At 37.7% G+C, this 12,849-nt stretch overlaps 1 protein-coding gene across 2 annotated transcripts in view; it reads right to left on the bottom strand.

Moving 5' to 3' along the window:
- The window catches only part of afg1lb (AFG1 like ATPase b), a 135,707-nt gene that overhangs the window by 81,893 nt on the left and 40,965 nt on the right, over window positions 1–12,849 (bottom strand). For both annotated transcript variants that reach the window (XM_063040803.1, XM_063040801.1), the window contains exons 5-6: window positions 8,520–8,650; window positions 2,765–2,864 (exon numbers count right to left, since the gene is read on the bottom strand). In XM_063040803.1, the coding sequence (XP_062896873.1) occupies window positions 2,765–2,864; window positions 8,520–8,650 (231 nt within the window). The remainder of the gene's footprint in view (window positions 1–2,764; window positions 2,865–8,519; window positions 8,651–12,849) is intronic.

A 12,849-nucleotide genomic window follows, 5' to 3' on the forward strand; every position in this document is an offset into this window, starting at 1 on the left:
CCACCTTTTTATTTTGGTGTCTTCCCCCTTCCTGTCCAGTCCTGAAGAAGGGTTTTGCCCGAAATGTTGAATGTTTATTCATTTCCATAGATTCTGCCAGACCTGTTGAGTTCCTCCAGCATTTTGTATATGTTGCTCTGGATTTCCAGCATCTGCAGACTTCCTTGTGTTTAGAAAAAAAATTTTGATTGATATAAATATTTCCAGTCCTCCACTAAACCTGTATGGGGAAGTACACTCCTACATTTTGAAATTTATTGCTTAAGGAAGCATACAAAACAACTGATAGTTCTGGTCCAGGGCACCTTGGTAGAAGTATTGTATAGTGCAGTGTTAGGTCAAGAGGATTGGGTTCACTATAATTGCCTACACTGTTAAGCAGCCTGCCAATATTACTGTACATCTCACACAATTAATAGGTACTTGGACAAGATTTTGAAGGACTGTCAATACATGTACCACTGGCAACCTAACAATGAGATCGTCGCATTCAGGAAAATAGAGTAAACAAAAGCACTAGTTAGAAAAGTCAATGAAATAGCTCCAAAGAGAATGCTGCACAGTTGAATTAAGCCAGGAGCACTATGGCTGCAGAGTGAGAGTTGTCTGAATGCAGTGCATTAACAGACTAATGGCACTGCTAGATCAATCACTGGTCACTAACGAGATAGCAGAAACTGCCTAGGCAGTTCTCATAGATAGCATTTCTATATTTCTCATAGATAAGATTTAACCAGCAGTTGATACTCAGACATCAGAGCATACTGGACAAATTTCACTGTGCAGTGATGTGAACAGGCAATATAAAGCAGCAACACAGTTGGTAACAAATTTTCTGCAGTGGACCCTGACCACAGACATTTCCAAACGCAGTAGCAGATTAATATCCTTCAAAATAAAAGCACATTTGGATTAAGAGTGAAGGATCATTTTAATTTCCAAATTTAACTGCATTCTCAATAGGAAATAGGAACATTTAAAATTCTGTATCCTCATCATGGAAGTGAGCAGAAGGAAAAGGCACAGAAAAATGGGAATGTTTGCCCAACTGCTTGATCACAAGAAGGATGTGGTCAGATTATCTATCGCCATTATACAAGATGCAAGACCCTAGGCAATGCGCAAGTATGAAATAGAGAAGGAATTCAACCCTCTAACAAATGAATGCAATATGGAAAGAGATCATGTTTTAAATGCTGTTAACCAAGTAGATATTTTAACATCAAAATCTACCTGTCCCAGAATTTTATTTAAACACTATCAATTCTGAAAAATGTATCATTTCTCATTTTGTAATTGCATCTTTAATTCTTTTTAGATATATGTGCATCAATGCTAAGACTATTCAATATGAGAACACATCATATTGCCTCAATATACATCCTTCTTCAGGTCATTGTTTATGGCTTGCTGGATGTGTGTGTGTTACTATGACTTCCATAGTACCAAGTCCCAACAACTTTCTTAGCAAAGTCAGGGGTCTAGAACTGACCAGCTTTTATCGAGACAGCTCTTAGAAAGCTGGCCTAATCATAATACCACCCAAGATACAATATTTCACTTATAGAGGCAGACACCTATTCTTCCCTATAAAGTTAATTTATTTATGACTTTAAAATGGGGTACATTATCAAATTTTTATTAAAGTTAATCCATAAGTGTGGTTAGATTGAGATCTTGAAGGATCTATTCATTACATTAATATGTCTAGTGGATTTTAACAGCACAAAAATGCTGCTGATCAAATGAAAAAGATATTTTGAAGACACAAAAGCCTGTAGATGCTGAAATCTGGAAGAAAATATCTTTACAGGTTTTTGAGCACAATATTCCTGACTTGGAAATTAACCTGTTTTAAGTTTTTTCCTCCATCCTATAGGTGTGCATCTAAATAGGAATCTATATGAATTTGAAAAGGCAAACAGAAAAGCCAATACATGTTCATGATATGAAGGTAGGAGGAGTAGTCCTGGTTATGAATTTAAATTGGCAATGGTAGGAGATCGGATTGTGAATAAATCAAAAACCAGGTTACATCCATCATTAGGTTACCATCCTAGTCCGACCATAACCATCATTATGAGGATCTGTGGGAAATACATTCCCCACAAAGGCAATCGACTAAACCTATTGAAGCATTTCCTGACTATAACACCTTTGCATATTTTCTCTCCTGTTCCCTCTCAGTCATTTTTCAGGTGGTACCTTGCCTTTCATCAAGCCTACCACCACCCAGACAAACACCATAACTTAATATTATAATACAACAGGGTGATAAATTGTTCATATTCCAGATATATGCCATTCTACATGTTACAATTCCATGGCATTTATGCTCTGATGTTACTTCTGATTATCTTTGTGGAATTCCATCAGCAAACACTTCAATTCCTTGCTCTATCAAGTACTTACCTATACCTCAGTCAAACTATTTTCTAGCAAGTTTGTTCTAAATTCACTAGTGGATATATGAGTGGCTTTCTTATGTTAAGGCTGCTCATTTGGATCTCTATATGTTACCTTAACAGTGGGTCTTCAATCGTTGCTTAGTCAGCTCTTTTCTAGAGTGAATCTCAGCCTCTATAATAATTCCATGTAGACATAAATATAACTTTCTAATGTGCTTTATTTTATCTCCTTTCCCTTGTTCTTTGTAATCACATGGTTGGGTGTGTGTTAATCAAACTTTGCTAATACTTTTGCTTCACTATGCTTCCACATTACTGAAAGTTTCAAATTGTACTTGAGAAAAGAATAATCTTACCTTCAGGTGGTCTGTTGGATGTGGCCACAACAACAACACCGTTTTTGAACAGATTTTCAAAAAGCTGCTTCAGTATCATGGCATCAGCAATATCTGTGACCTTACAACATGAAAACAAAACTGTCATCGAGTGGATCAGGTTAATTTATGCAGACATAACTTACCGTCAGATGGAAGCAAAGAACAGATACACAAGGTAAATTAAAAATGCTTCAAACCAAGAATTTTTTCATTACACTCATTAGCTATGTTTAAATGGCTCAGTGTTAGTCATGAAAGCAAAATTAAACATATGCAGAATGAGAAGAAATTAACATGATAAAATAAGCTATGGATAGTTAAAGAGAACTGCATTTCAATTGGCCAAACAAATTACACATGCCCAGTCAAGATTTATACCACCACAGAGAAAATGGAGCTCCTGGATGGAATTATTGAACCAAGGGCAGTATTCTAGATGGTAATCACTGTGTTCGTATACATTTAAAAATTAACATAACTCGCAGCAGTAAATATTATTTATTACATCCCCATTAGAAGTGAGTACCGTGCAGTTTATGAGAAATCACTTGCTATATATGTTTCTTCTTGTCACATAAAGTTTCTAAAATCGAATCTTTTCCATACCTAATTTACACTTTACTGTGACATCTAAATTTCAAATCCTGCTCTCCCCATACGCCTTAAAATGTTTATATTAGAAGCTGGAGCAAAAGAGAGACCACACATGTCATTCTAGTTTCCTGTTGCTTTCTTTGGCTCCAAAGTATAGCCTGATTGACTTGCTGCTAAAAGAAACATTCACCACCTTCTCACTGCTTTGCACATCATCCAAAACACAGGAAAAAAGAAACAAATATACAAGATTCTAAACTTCTGTGCTGCTGGACCATGATTCTCGATGACTTGACTGCTTGCCATCAGCAATGACACTCTCTCCTGTTACACAGATCAGATTTACATTAATGCCAGATCCTTGGCTATTCTTAATTATCTCAGAATCAATCAGCCTTCTCTTATCCTTCATCAGCCCTGTAATTCAGCTAATTTCCCAGACCTTATCCCCGTTGCTAATTCTAATTCCTACACTGTCTTTCCTTTCCCAACACTGATCTCTTTTGACCTTGTCCTACATTTCCTCTTCCAGAACACCCTGCAGCAAATCAGACTTTGTATACCAGTTCCATTTGTAACCCAGCCAATCTGATGGTTGTTTTTTTTTCACAGCTTTTCTTTGCTCAAGTACTGCCTTTTCACTATTCTGACCCTTGGTTCACTGTAGGGAAATAAATGCTATTATTTTTGTTGGCATGTAAGGTTTCATATCTCAATTTCCATCAGAGCTAGTAATGTTTCTTGGTTCAATAATGCTGTCTCATGGGGAAAAAAAACTGTTGCACTTGGTATCTTCATCAATCTGACACATGCTGAGCCAAATTATTTCTGCATGTAAATTAAATTAGCTACCTGTTAAAATGCTGAGAAGAAAGTGGCAGTTGTGGCTTCTTGTTTACAAAAAACACTATTTCTTTACCACAACCTTTATACTAAAAGCAATACAATCATGGGCACTTCTTCAAACTTTCATTTGCCAACATTATCACTGTCACTATCTTGTGTAATTTTCCTACCACACTGATATCTGATGAGTAGATTTTCACTTTCTTAATCCGGAATCACTGATGTTATTTGGTGCACCAATTACAGTTATTACTCTCAATATTCAAACTGGAACAAATCTATTGAACATTAAGAATCGAGCAGCATGTTTACAGCAATACTACTACTCACTTTGAGATATCATTAAAAAATCACCCTTAAAAGATCCTTCATTACATGGCTGCTTACTTTCACAGATACGCCTGAGGAAATATTACCAATAGCTTCAGACTGGCAAGTGAGCAGAATGTCAACGTTCAAACATGAAACAACAATCTGCAGCTCCATGGCAGTTTATCGCGAGGGCTACAAGGAATCATGGTATTTCCACCTCACCAATTTGATGCAGTTTTCAAAGCAGAAGCGCCTCTCGAGCAAATCATTTTATGTAATATCATCTCAGTGTGACAATGGCCTTAGATTTGGATGATTTGAATGAAATTTGTGTAATCCTTGCATCTTCCCAATATAATTTTAATGTTTTGCTCAATAGGTCTTCAGCAAAATATACATCAAGCAACTATTCTATACAAAGAACCTCATTAAATAAGCAGATGATGTACGATACACTTTGTATATGCTGACCAGATTGTATCAAATTTTTTTGACAGGATGAAAATGGAGCACATTGTACCCAACTTTAATTCTGGATATTCATTTAGAAATCAAATGATTACAACATTAATTTTCTTCAAGGACAAATTAATGGAGTCATCAGATAAATGTAACGGAGAGGGATCAAAACTGTGGAGGCTATGATATTTTACTCAGTGTTCAAGTCATAGGTGCGTGTTCAGATAGAGATACGATTATCTTATTTTGCTGCCCAAACCAACGATAAGGGAGTTAAGCTTCCTTCACATAAACACTGAAATCAAACTGGCATCAAACTGCAATTTATCAAAAATAGATGAAAGAAAGAAAGTTAAATTTATAGTGGTCTTGATGCAAGTACTGCATTACATATGGGAACAAATAGACTAAAATCCTCATTAAAACAGCAGACTAATGAAAGCTGTTTCAAACATTTCAGTACTGTTACTTGGTTATAACTAAAATTAATCATATTTTCCAACATCAGTGACAAGACTTGGGTTAATCATACAGTTGATATAGATTTTAAATCTGAGCGTTATGACAGCCCCTTATGCAAGTGGTTCAAATGGGATTTTTAAATAATTTAATAACATTTTAACTTAATGTCCAAATGAAGGCTAGGCCAATCTAATACTTAATCCTGATCTGAAGGTGGCTCAAGATGTGCAATCAAAGTTAATTGGAAACCCTAGCAAGAAAGTGAAGCTGAGGAAAGCAAGCAACCTATAAAACAGTTCTTAGACATTTTTTTCTGTTTGCGAGCAAAATTAGACCGGGAAGACATAGATGTTGGATGCTTGAAAAATACTAAGGACAGGAGTTAAAAGGGTGATGTAGAGTTATGGGGAGAAGGGGGCAGGAGGGGAGGGGGAGGGAGTGAGCGGGGGTGGGGGAGTTGATGGGGAAGGGGAGGGGGAGAGACAGGGGAATCAAAATGGATTGATGACTTTTCTTATATAAAATTAACGTCATCTTGCTACAGAGAATGGCTTATTGCATGGCACACATTAATAATTTAAGATTTTACTACCAAAAGCTTCATTTTGAAATTATCACTACTATCTGCAAATATATGGATACTAATAAATTCGGAACTGAATGGTCTTAGAATAATATATACAGTAGCTGTTGTGGCAGGAGTCACACTAAATTCCTGTTCCAGTGTGTGGATCCTTTGATCATATACAGCTTAAGAAGGGAGAAGTAATTGTACAGTCTAAAGAAGCAAAGTACAATAACCAAAGGATATTCTCGAATGCTGCATAGTATTCATTACAAGCAAGCAGAGAAGGATGGATACAAATTACTGTTAATGATAGTCAGCTCATAGGAAGAGAGAAAATTCATTAGCATTTAAGAAAAAGAGATTTCTATGACCTACAGTTGTTTCATTATGATTCACTTAAGTAAAAGAGAAAAAAGCCAATACAATATTTACATAAGCAAGTCCCTTAATCTCAGTCATCCTTGATTGGCGAAGTGCTTTATAAATTTCTATCCATTAATAAGTGCTTTCATTAATTAGTAGCAGCACAAAACAAAAGCTTTGTTTTTGTGCAGATTCAGACCAATCTATGACTTGGAAGACAGATATAAAATACCTTTGCTTAGTTTTCAGTATATTAAATTGGTATTTATTCCACAACTCTATACTTGTCTTACAATTCTGACGCATGCTTTTGTTCCATTAAAACTGCTAATACGAATGTAATTAATGGAAAAGTGATTAGTAAATAATTATAATGGGTAAACAATATCTCAGCATGCAAGTACTTTTCCATTAAATTAGGTAACAATTCCACTCACCCAAAATTCCTTCCCTTTTAAATTATCCAGCCTCATAACTGACATTCAATGTTATAGAATAGTACAGCATATTACAGGCCCTTCGGCCCACAATGTTGTGCCGACCCTCAAACCCTGCCTCCCATATAACCCCCCACCTTAAATTCCTCCATATACCTGTCCGGTAGTCTCTTAAACTTCACTAGTGTATCTGCCTCCACCACTGACTCAGGCAGTGCATTCCATGCACCAACCACTCTCTGAGTAAAAAACCTTCCTCTAATATCCCCCTTAAACTTCACACCCGTTACCTTAAAGCCATGTCCTCTTGTATTGAGCAGTGATGCCCTGGGGAAGAGGCGCTGGCTGTCCACTCTATCTATTCCTCTTAATATCTTGTACACCTCTATCATGTCTCCTCTCATCCTCCTTCTCTCCAAAGAGTAAAGCCCTAGCTCCCTTAATCTCTGATCATAATCCATACTCTCTAAACCAGGCAGCATCCTGGTAAATCTCCTTTGTACCCTTTCCAATGCTTCCACATCCTTCCTATAGTTATGAAAGTTAAAATCAATTTCAATCAATAAATATGGCATTTTCCTCAACCTAAATCTGTATTTTAATACTTGATATCAAACTAGGATATTATTCTCCACAGTACAGAGGTAGTTAAGACAAATAAATTTGAAGCAGCTTTACATAATTCACTAAGCAAGAAAGTCAAAAGTATGCATCTTTCTCAGAACACAAGTCAAAAGTGTAAAAAGAATACCTGAGCTTCCCAAATTTAAAAAATGGACACATTTCACCACGGGAACAAGTCTTTCACATGCAAAAAGATTGAAGCATGCAAGCAGAGAAATATTTATTTGAAAGCGTGGAAGTACCAGTGCTTGCAGCATCCTAGCTGCAGATCAGGCAGTTCAATCAAAGGTTTCCTTTAACTGAGACGTAACGATGTCACACAGTTTCCCACTGCAGAATGTCACTGGGATAAGCTGTACTGACTGCATTACAGATGACTTTGGTAATCCTCTTTCAAGGGTACTAACTGGTGAATTTATTGACAACTTTCAGTGGAGCTGCTCTCATTTGATACTGGTCTCCCTCCTCCTCAGCCTCACAAGACTTGCTGACAGTGGTCTCTGTGTAGGTGTAGTGAGAGAGCCAAGATGAATCTCTGCACGTTTAATGCTCTGCTTCTCTAGCGATTCCGTATTCCCTTGACAGACAAGTTTGCAGATCTGCTATTAGTAAGTACTAACAAAACCTAACATGTAAAAATACCCACAAACATAAATCAATATATTGAATCTGTTCAGTGCTGAGGAATTTTCAGAGCACAAACTTGGCTTTTGCTTACCAAGTCACTTGCTGCATGCATTAACACAAACACACACAAAAATGTCACCCTCTCATGTAACTTAATGCACCCTCTTCTTTAATAATAAATCACTCTTAACCTCTCAATCTAGGACCTCCTTTTGGCCCTTGCACCTCATTTGTCTTACGTCACTGCATTTTCTCTGTAACTGTAACACTATTTTCTGCATTCTTTGATTGCTCTTCCCTTTGTACTACTTGATGTACTTACGTTTTGGATTGTTATATAGATGGCATGCAAAACAAAGTTTTTTGCTGTATCCTGGTATAAGTGACAATAATAAACCAATTAATGAATTAATCAAGTCTCACAAAAAGAAACACCATTTACCTGAAACTCATCAAAACACAACAGGCAGGTCTCATTGCTGATTTCTGTGGCAATAGGTGCTATCGGATCATACGATTTTGCCATTAAGCCAGGCTTCCTTTTGGGTAAGGTCTGCTTTAACCGATGAATTCCTGTTGTGAGTGAGTTTAAAAACAATTGGATATTCATATTTCTACAATTAATTTTAAATATATGAAACAGAAGTGCCTGCCCCAGATAAAAACAATTATGTTGTTTGCTGGCACGCACTTGATTTTAATGAGCAGCTATTCTCCCATGTAATAACACAAATGTTCGAAGACTTTTTCCACTTTATTTCAACATGCCAAGAGAACATGACAAGCACAATTCTCAGCAAAAATGAAAGGGCACAACTCAATGACAATATTAATAGAAACTGTTGTTTTTGATTACCTGTGCCTTATACGGTTTTCACAAATATCTGGCAAATGCTAAATTGTCCATTTTGGCTTGAAAAGTTGAAAAAAAACTACTAAGTGGTAAGTGATGGCAGAAATCCAAAGTACAGAGGATTTGGGCTAGTATGCACATGGCAAATGATTCAGAAGGTTAACAATGCAACTGTTAATTGCAAGAGGAATCAAATTCAGAAGTATTGAGGTTGTGCTTCATTTATATAAAGTATTGGTGGAACCTTACCTGCTGGTTTCATCAATATAATCACAATACCACTAACAATAAGCTCAGCTGCATCAACCACATTTATACAATGGTTGCAAGTGCAATTCACAGACTGGATTTCCTCTAGCTAATTACTTGCCTGACACCTCAAGGCCTTTCTACCATATTGAAGGCACACGACAGGACTGTGGTGTTTTGCTCTTCGTCTGGCTGCATGAGCACATCTCTAAAAACCACCCAAAAAGCTCAATACCATCCAAGACCCAACAGCAGCCTGCTTGACTACAACCCAACCATCACCTTAAATGTTAATTTGTTCAATGTACCATCTACAAAACTACAGGCTCAGGCTACTCCAATAGCACCTTCCAAGCCTATCACCAGGGAAAACAAGGGCTTCAAAAGAATGGGAACACTATGCCTTGTACCAACTCCCTAACTAATACCTTGCGAGAATATCTTTACCACAAAGATTGCAACTGTTCAAGTAACTATTCAAAGACTGTTTGTGTTCAATGCCCAGATTGTGAAACGTGACTGAATTTAATAAAAATTATCGATACAATTTAATAAAAATGATCTCATAGCTCGCCAACAAAGGAATCACTGTTGTGGTTTGGTGAATTAACTCCTACCTCTCAAGAGGTTAAATGTCAGCTTTCAGACACCTCCTCATACCCCCCTCTAGACTACAGGTGCACCATACAGCATCAGGCCTTTGTCTCCCATAGAGCTGTGAACTGTACTTCCCTTGAGATCTTCACTAACAGTTTCTTGCCTTATCACTCACAACTTCTCATGACCCATTTCTGCCGCCTGCCCAGTAACCACAAGCAGGATCGACTGAGTCCACCCATTGCTTAAGCCTGCTCTTGCCCCACTGAGCTTATTTCTATCAGATCAATGGTGTCGCTATGGGAACTCACATACTCATGTTCTGGCAGATACGCTTTCTGTTGCAGGCCTACTTGGTCTCACTCCCTTACCCCCCTTTCCAGAACATTGATGGCATTATAGGTGCTGTTTTCTGCACTCATACTGAACTGGAAAATTTCATATACTTGCTGCCAAATTCCACCCTGCTTTCACAGTTACATGGTTTACCTCTGACTCTTCCCTTTTTGGAACCCTCCATCTTCAACTCCGAGGATAAGTGAGTGCCCAACATCCCTTACAAGTCCTGAGATCCCATAGCATCTTGAAAATACTTTTGACACACCTTAGCAGCTCGAAAGATTCCAGATGTTTCATTTTCATTGTAGCTACTCAAAACGATAAATCTTACCTCTGAGACGTCTTCTGTTTTTGTTAACCAATGATTTGTGTTTTATATTTCATTTGGTAAAAAAAAAGTGAGTAACTATTTCAACCAGCTGGAATGGCTCCAGCCAGAAAATGAATATTTGAGATATCAGGTCAAAGGGTATATGAGGGTTGGGGGGAGGAAAAGATTCAATAAGTTGCTGTGGTTTGAAACATACAAATTGAAAGGATGGTGGAAACAAATTATATATTATTTTTAATGAATGCTAACTTAGAGGATTGCAGTAGAGCATGGATAATCAACTATGAGTACCTCCCAGGGAAGTTTGAGAAAGACCCAAGGTAGAAGTTGAGTAAAAACTCTTACTTATTAGAAAAAGTCTACATTAGAAAGAGAGTAGCATCTAAGGAAAAGCGAAGAACCACAGAGATCAAAAGGACTCCAATTCAAAACTAAATCAATTAAATACGAATCCAACAAGTAAAGTAAAACAACATACATCAAAGTTGCTGGTGAACGCAGCAGGCCAAGCAGCATCTATAGGAAGAGGCGCAGTCGACGTTTCAGGCCGAGACCCTTCGTCAGACTAGGACCAGCAACTTTGATGTATGTTGCTTGAATTTCCAGCATCTGCAGAATTCCTGTTGTTTAAGTAAAGTAAAACAGCGGATTTCTCGAAAATAAGTAAATATTGTCAATGGCTTCACAGTGCAGACTTGGGGAAGCAAAGTAATAAAATCAGATTAGACATGTCAGCAACTTAAAAAGAACAGTGATAGCATGACTGTGAGGATGTAATTAATAAAACAAGATTGTGCCTTCTGCCCAAGAGAATAATCATTATGCAAATTAATGAATTAACTGAGCAGGAGACAAGGAAAGATGGGGAAAGAGCTGAAAGCAAAGGTACTGAGGGACAAATGAAGAGGGGATCTAATAATGACAATAACAGGTTGACTGTGTGTTAGCTTAATTAAAAAAGCCAAGCAGAAAAGCACGAAGAACCAAAATTAAAAGGTTTAATTATGACATGTGTATTATTAAATAAACAGTTAAAACAAACCCAAAAAGTAATTAAAATGAGATTTTTTTTCCTTAGTGTTATAATTGATGAAGTAAGCTGGTGGGACTTGACCAGGTGAACATGATGGATGAAAATGGAAAACCACCATCAGTTTTTAAAGCAATGTGACTAGCTGCAGTAGAGAATGAGCACTAGACAAAAGTTGTGCAGGATTTTTCGTGTGAAGAAAAAAGCAATAAAACTTCTACCACACGATGGTGCCACCACCATCTGGGAACCAGTGGAAATACTTTGCTACACTCTTGGAGCATTGTAGAGTTCATTTCCAGGATTAGAGGCTGGCATGAATAATTGGCAATTTGTTCTGGGCCTAACTTACCCAGAGGCAGACAGCTGGATAAGCTTGCCCTTCACACCAAAGATGTCCTGCAAAACAAGAGGGGACTCAAAGCAGTGGGAGTCTCAGGTTTGTATGTTAAGGCCCTGCTCCCAGATAGCCTGATGGCTATCAACAGCTTTTAACCTATGTGCAAATCTAAGAAAATACCAAACAATTACAAAAAGATTAAAAATGAATGCCTTCACCATCCATATTCAGTTCCAAATTCAGTAGTGGAGCAGGATATCAGGTGTCCCAGTGATCAATCTTTGGCTTCTCTCTCACTTTGTATTGGAATGAAAAGGCATTCATGTTCAAGATAAGCTAAGACTGTGAATACTGAAGTCCCCTACAGATAGGAGGATAAAGGTAAATGAGATAAAAGAATATAGGAAACTGATGACCCATTATTTTCTCAAGTTGCAAATAACCACCAGCTGAATAAAACAGCCTTTTTATATTTGTTAATTACAATGCAAGAACCATACAATTCCTTTTAAGATCCTCAAGACAACAGAGACTTATGGAGAAGAGGAGTTCGGTGGGTAATAAAATGGATGAGTTCATGGCACTAGCCAGGCGTCAGAGAACGTTTCGGGAGTGCAGTGTTATGTGTTTCACTGGAACGGGGCTGCACGAGGACATACCCAATCAAAACTTTTCCATGGGCGGCTTCCAGACCGTTCAGGCTGACCGGAAGTGCATTGAGAGCGGTAAGCGTAAAAGAGTTGGGTGCTTACTGTTCTGGTTAACAGCAGATGGTGCAATCTGGGTCATATTACGATCGAGGAACGTGTTTGTAGACCGGATATTGAACTTTTTTACTGTTGGACTTCGGCCATATTCCACCGAGATACAACACTGGGCGTCACGGGAGGTTGTTCCTGCCTGTGGCCATCGAACTTGCAGCTCCTCCCATGGAGGATCAGACACCCTGAGCCAATAGACTGGTCCTGGACTTATTTTCCATCTGCCATAGTTTGCATTTTGTTGTTTGATTGTTTGTGGTTTTTGTATTGTT

This window comes from Mobula hypostoma, chromosome 2, assembly GCF_963921235.1.
Source record: "Mobula hypostoma chromosome 2, sMobHyp1.1, whole genome shotgun sequence".
In the NCBI taxonomy this organism is placed as follows: domain Eukaryota; kingdom Metazoa; phylum Chordata; class Chondrichthyes; order Myliobatiformes; family Myliobatidae; genus Mobula; species Mobula hypostoma.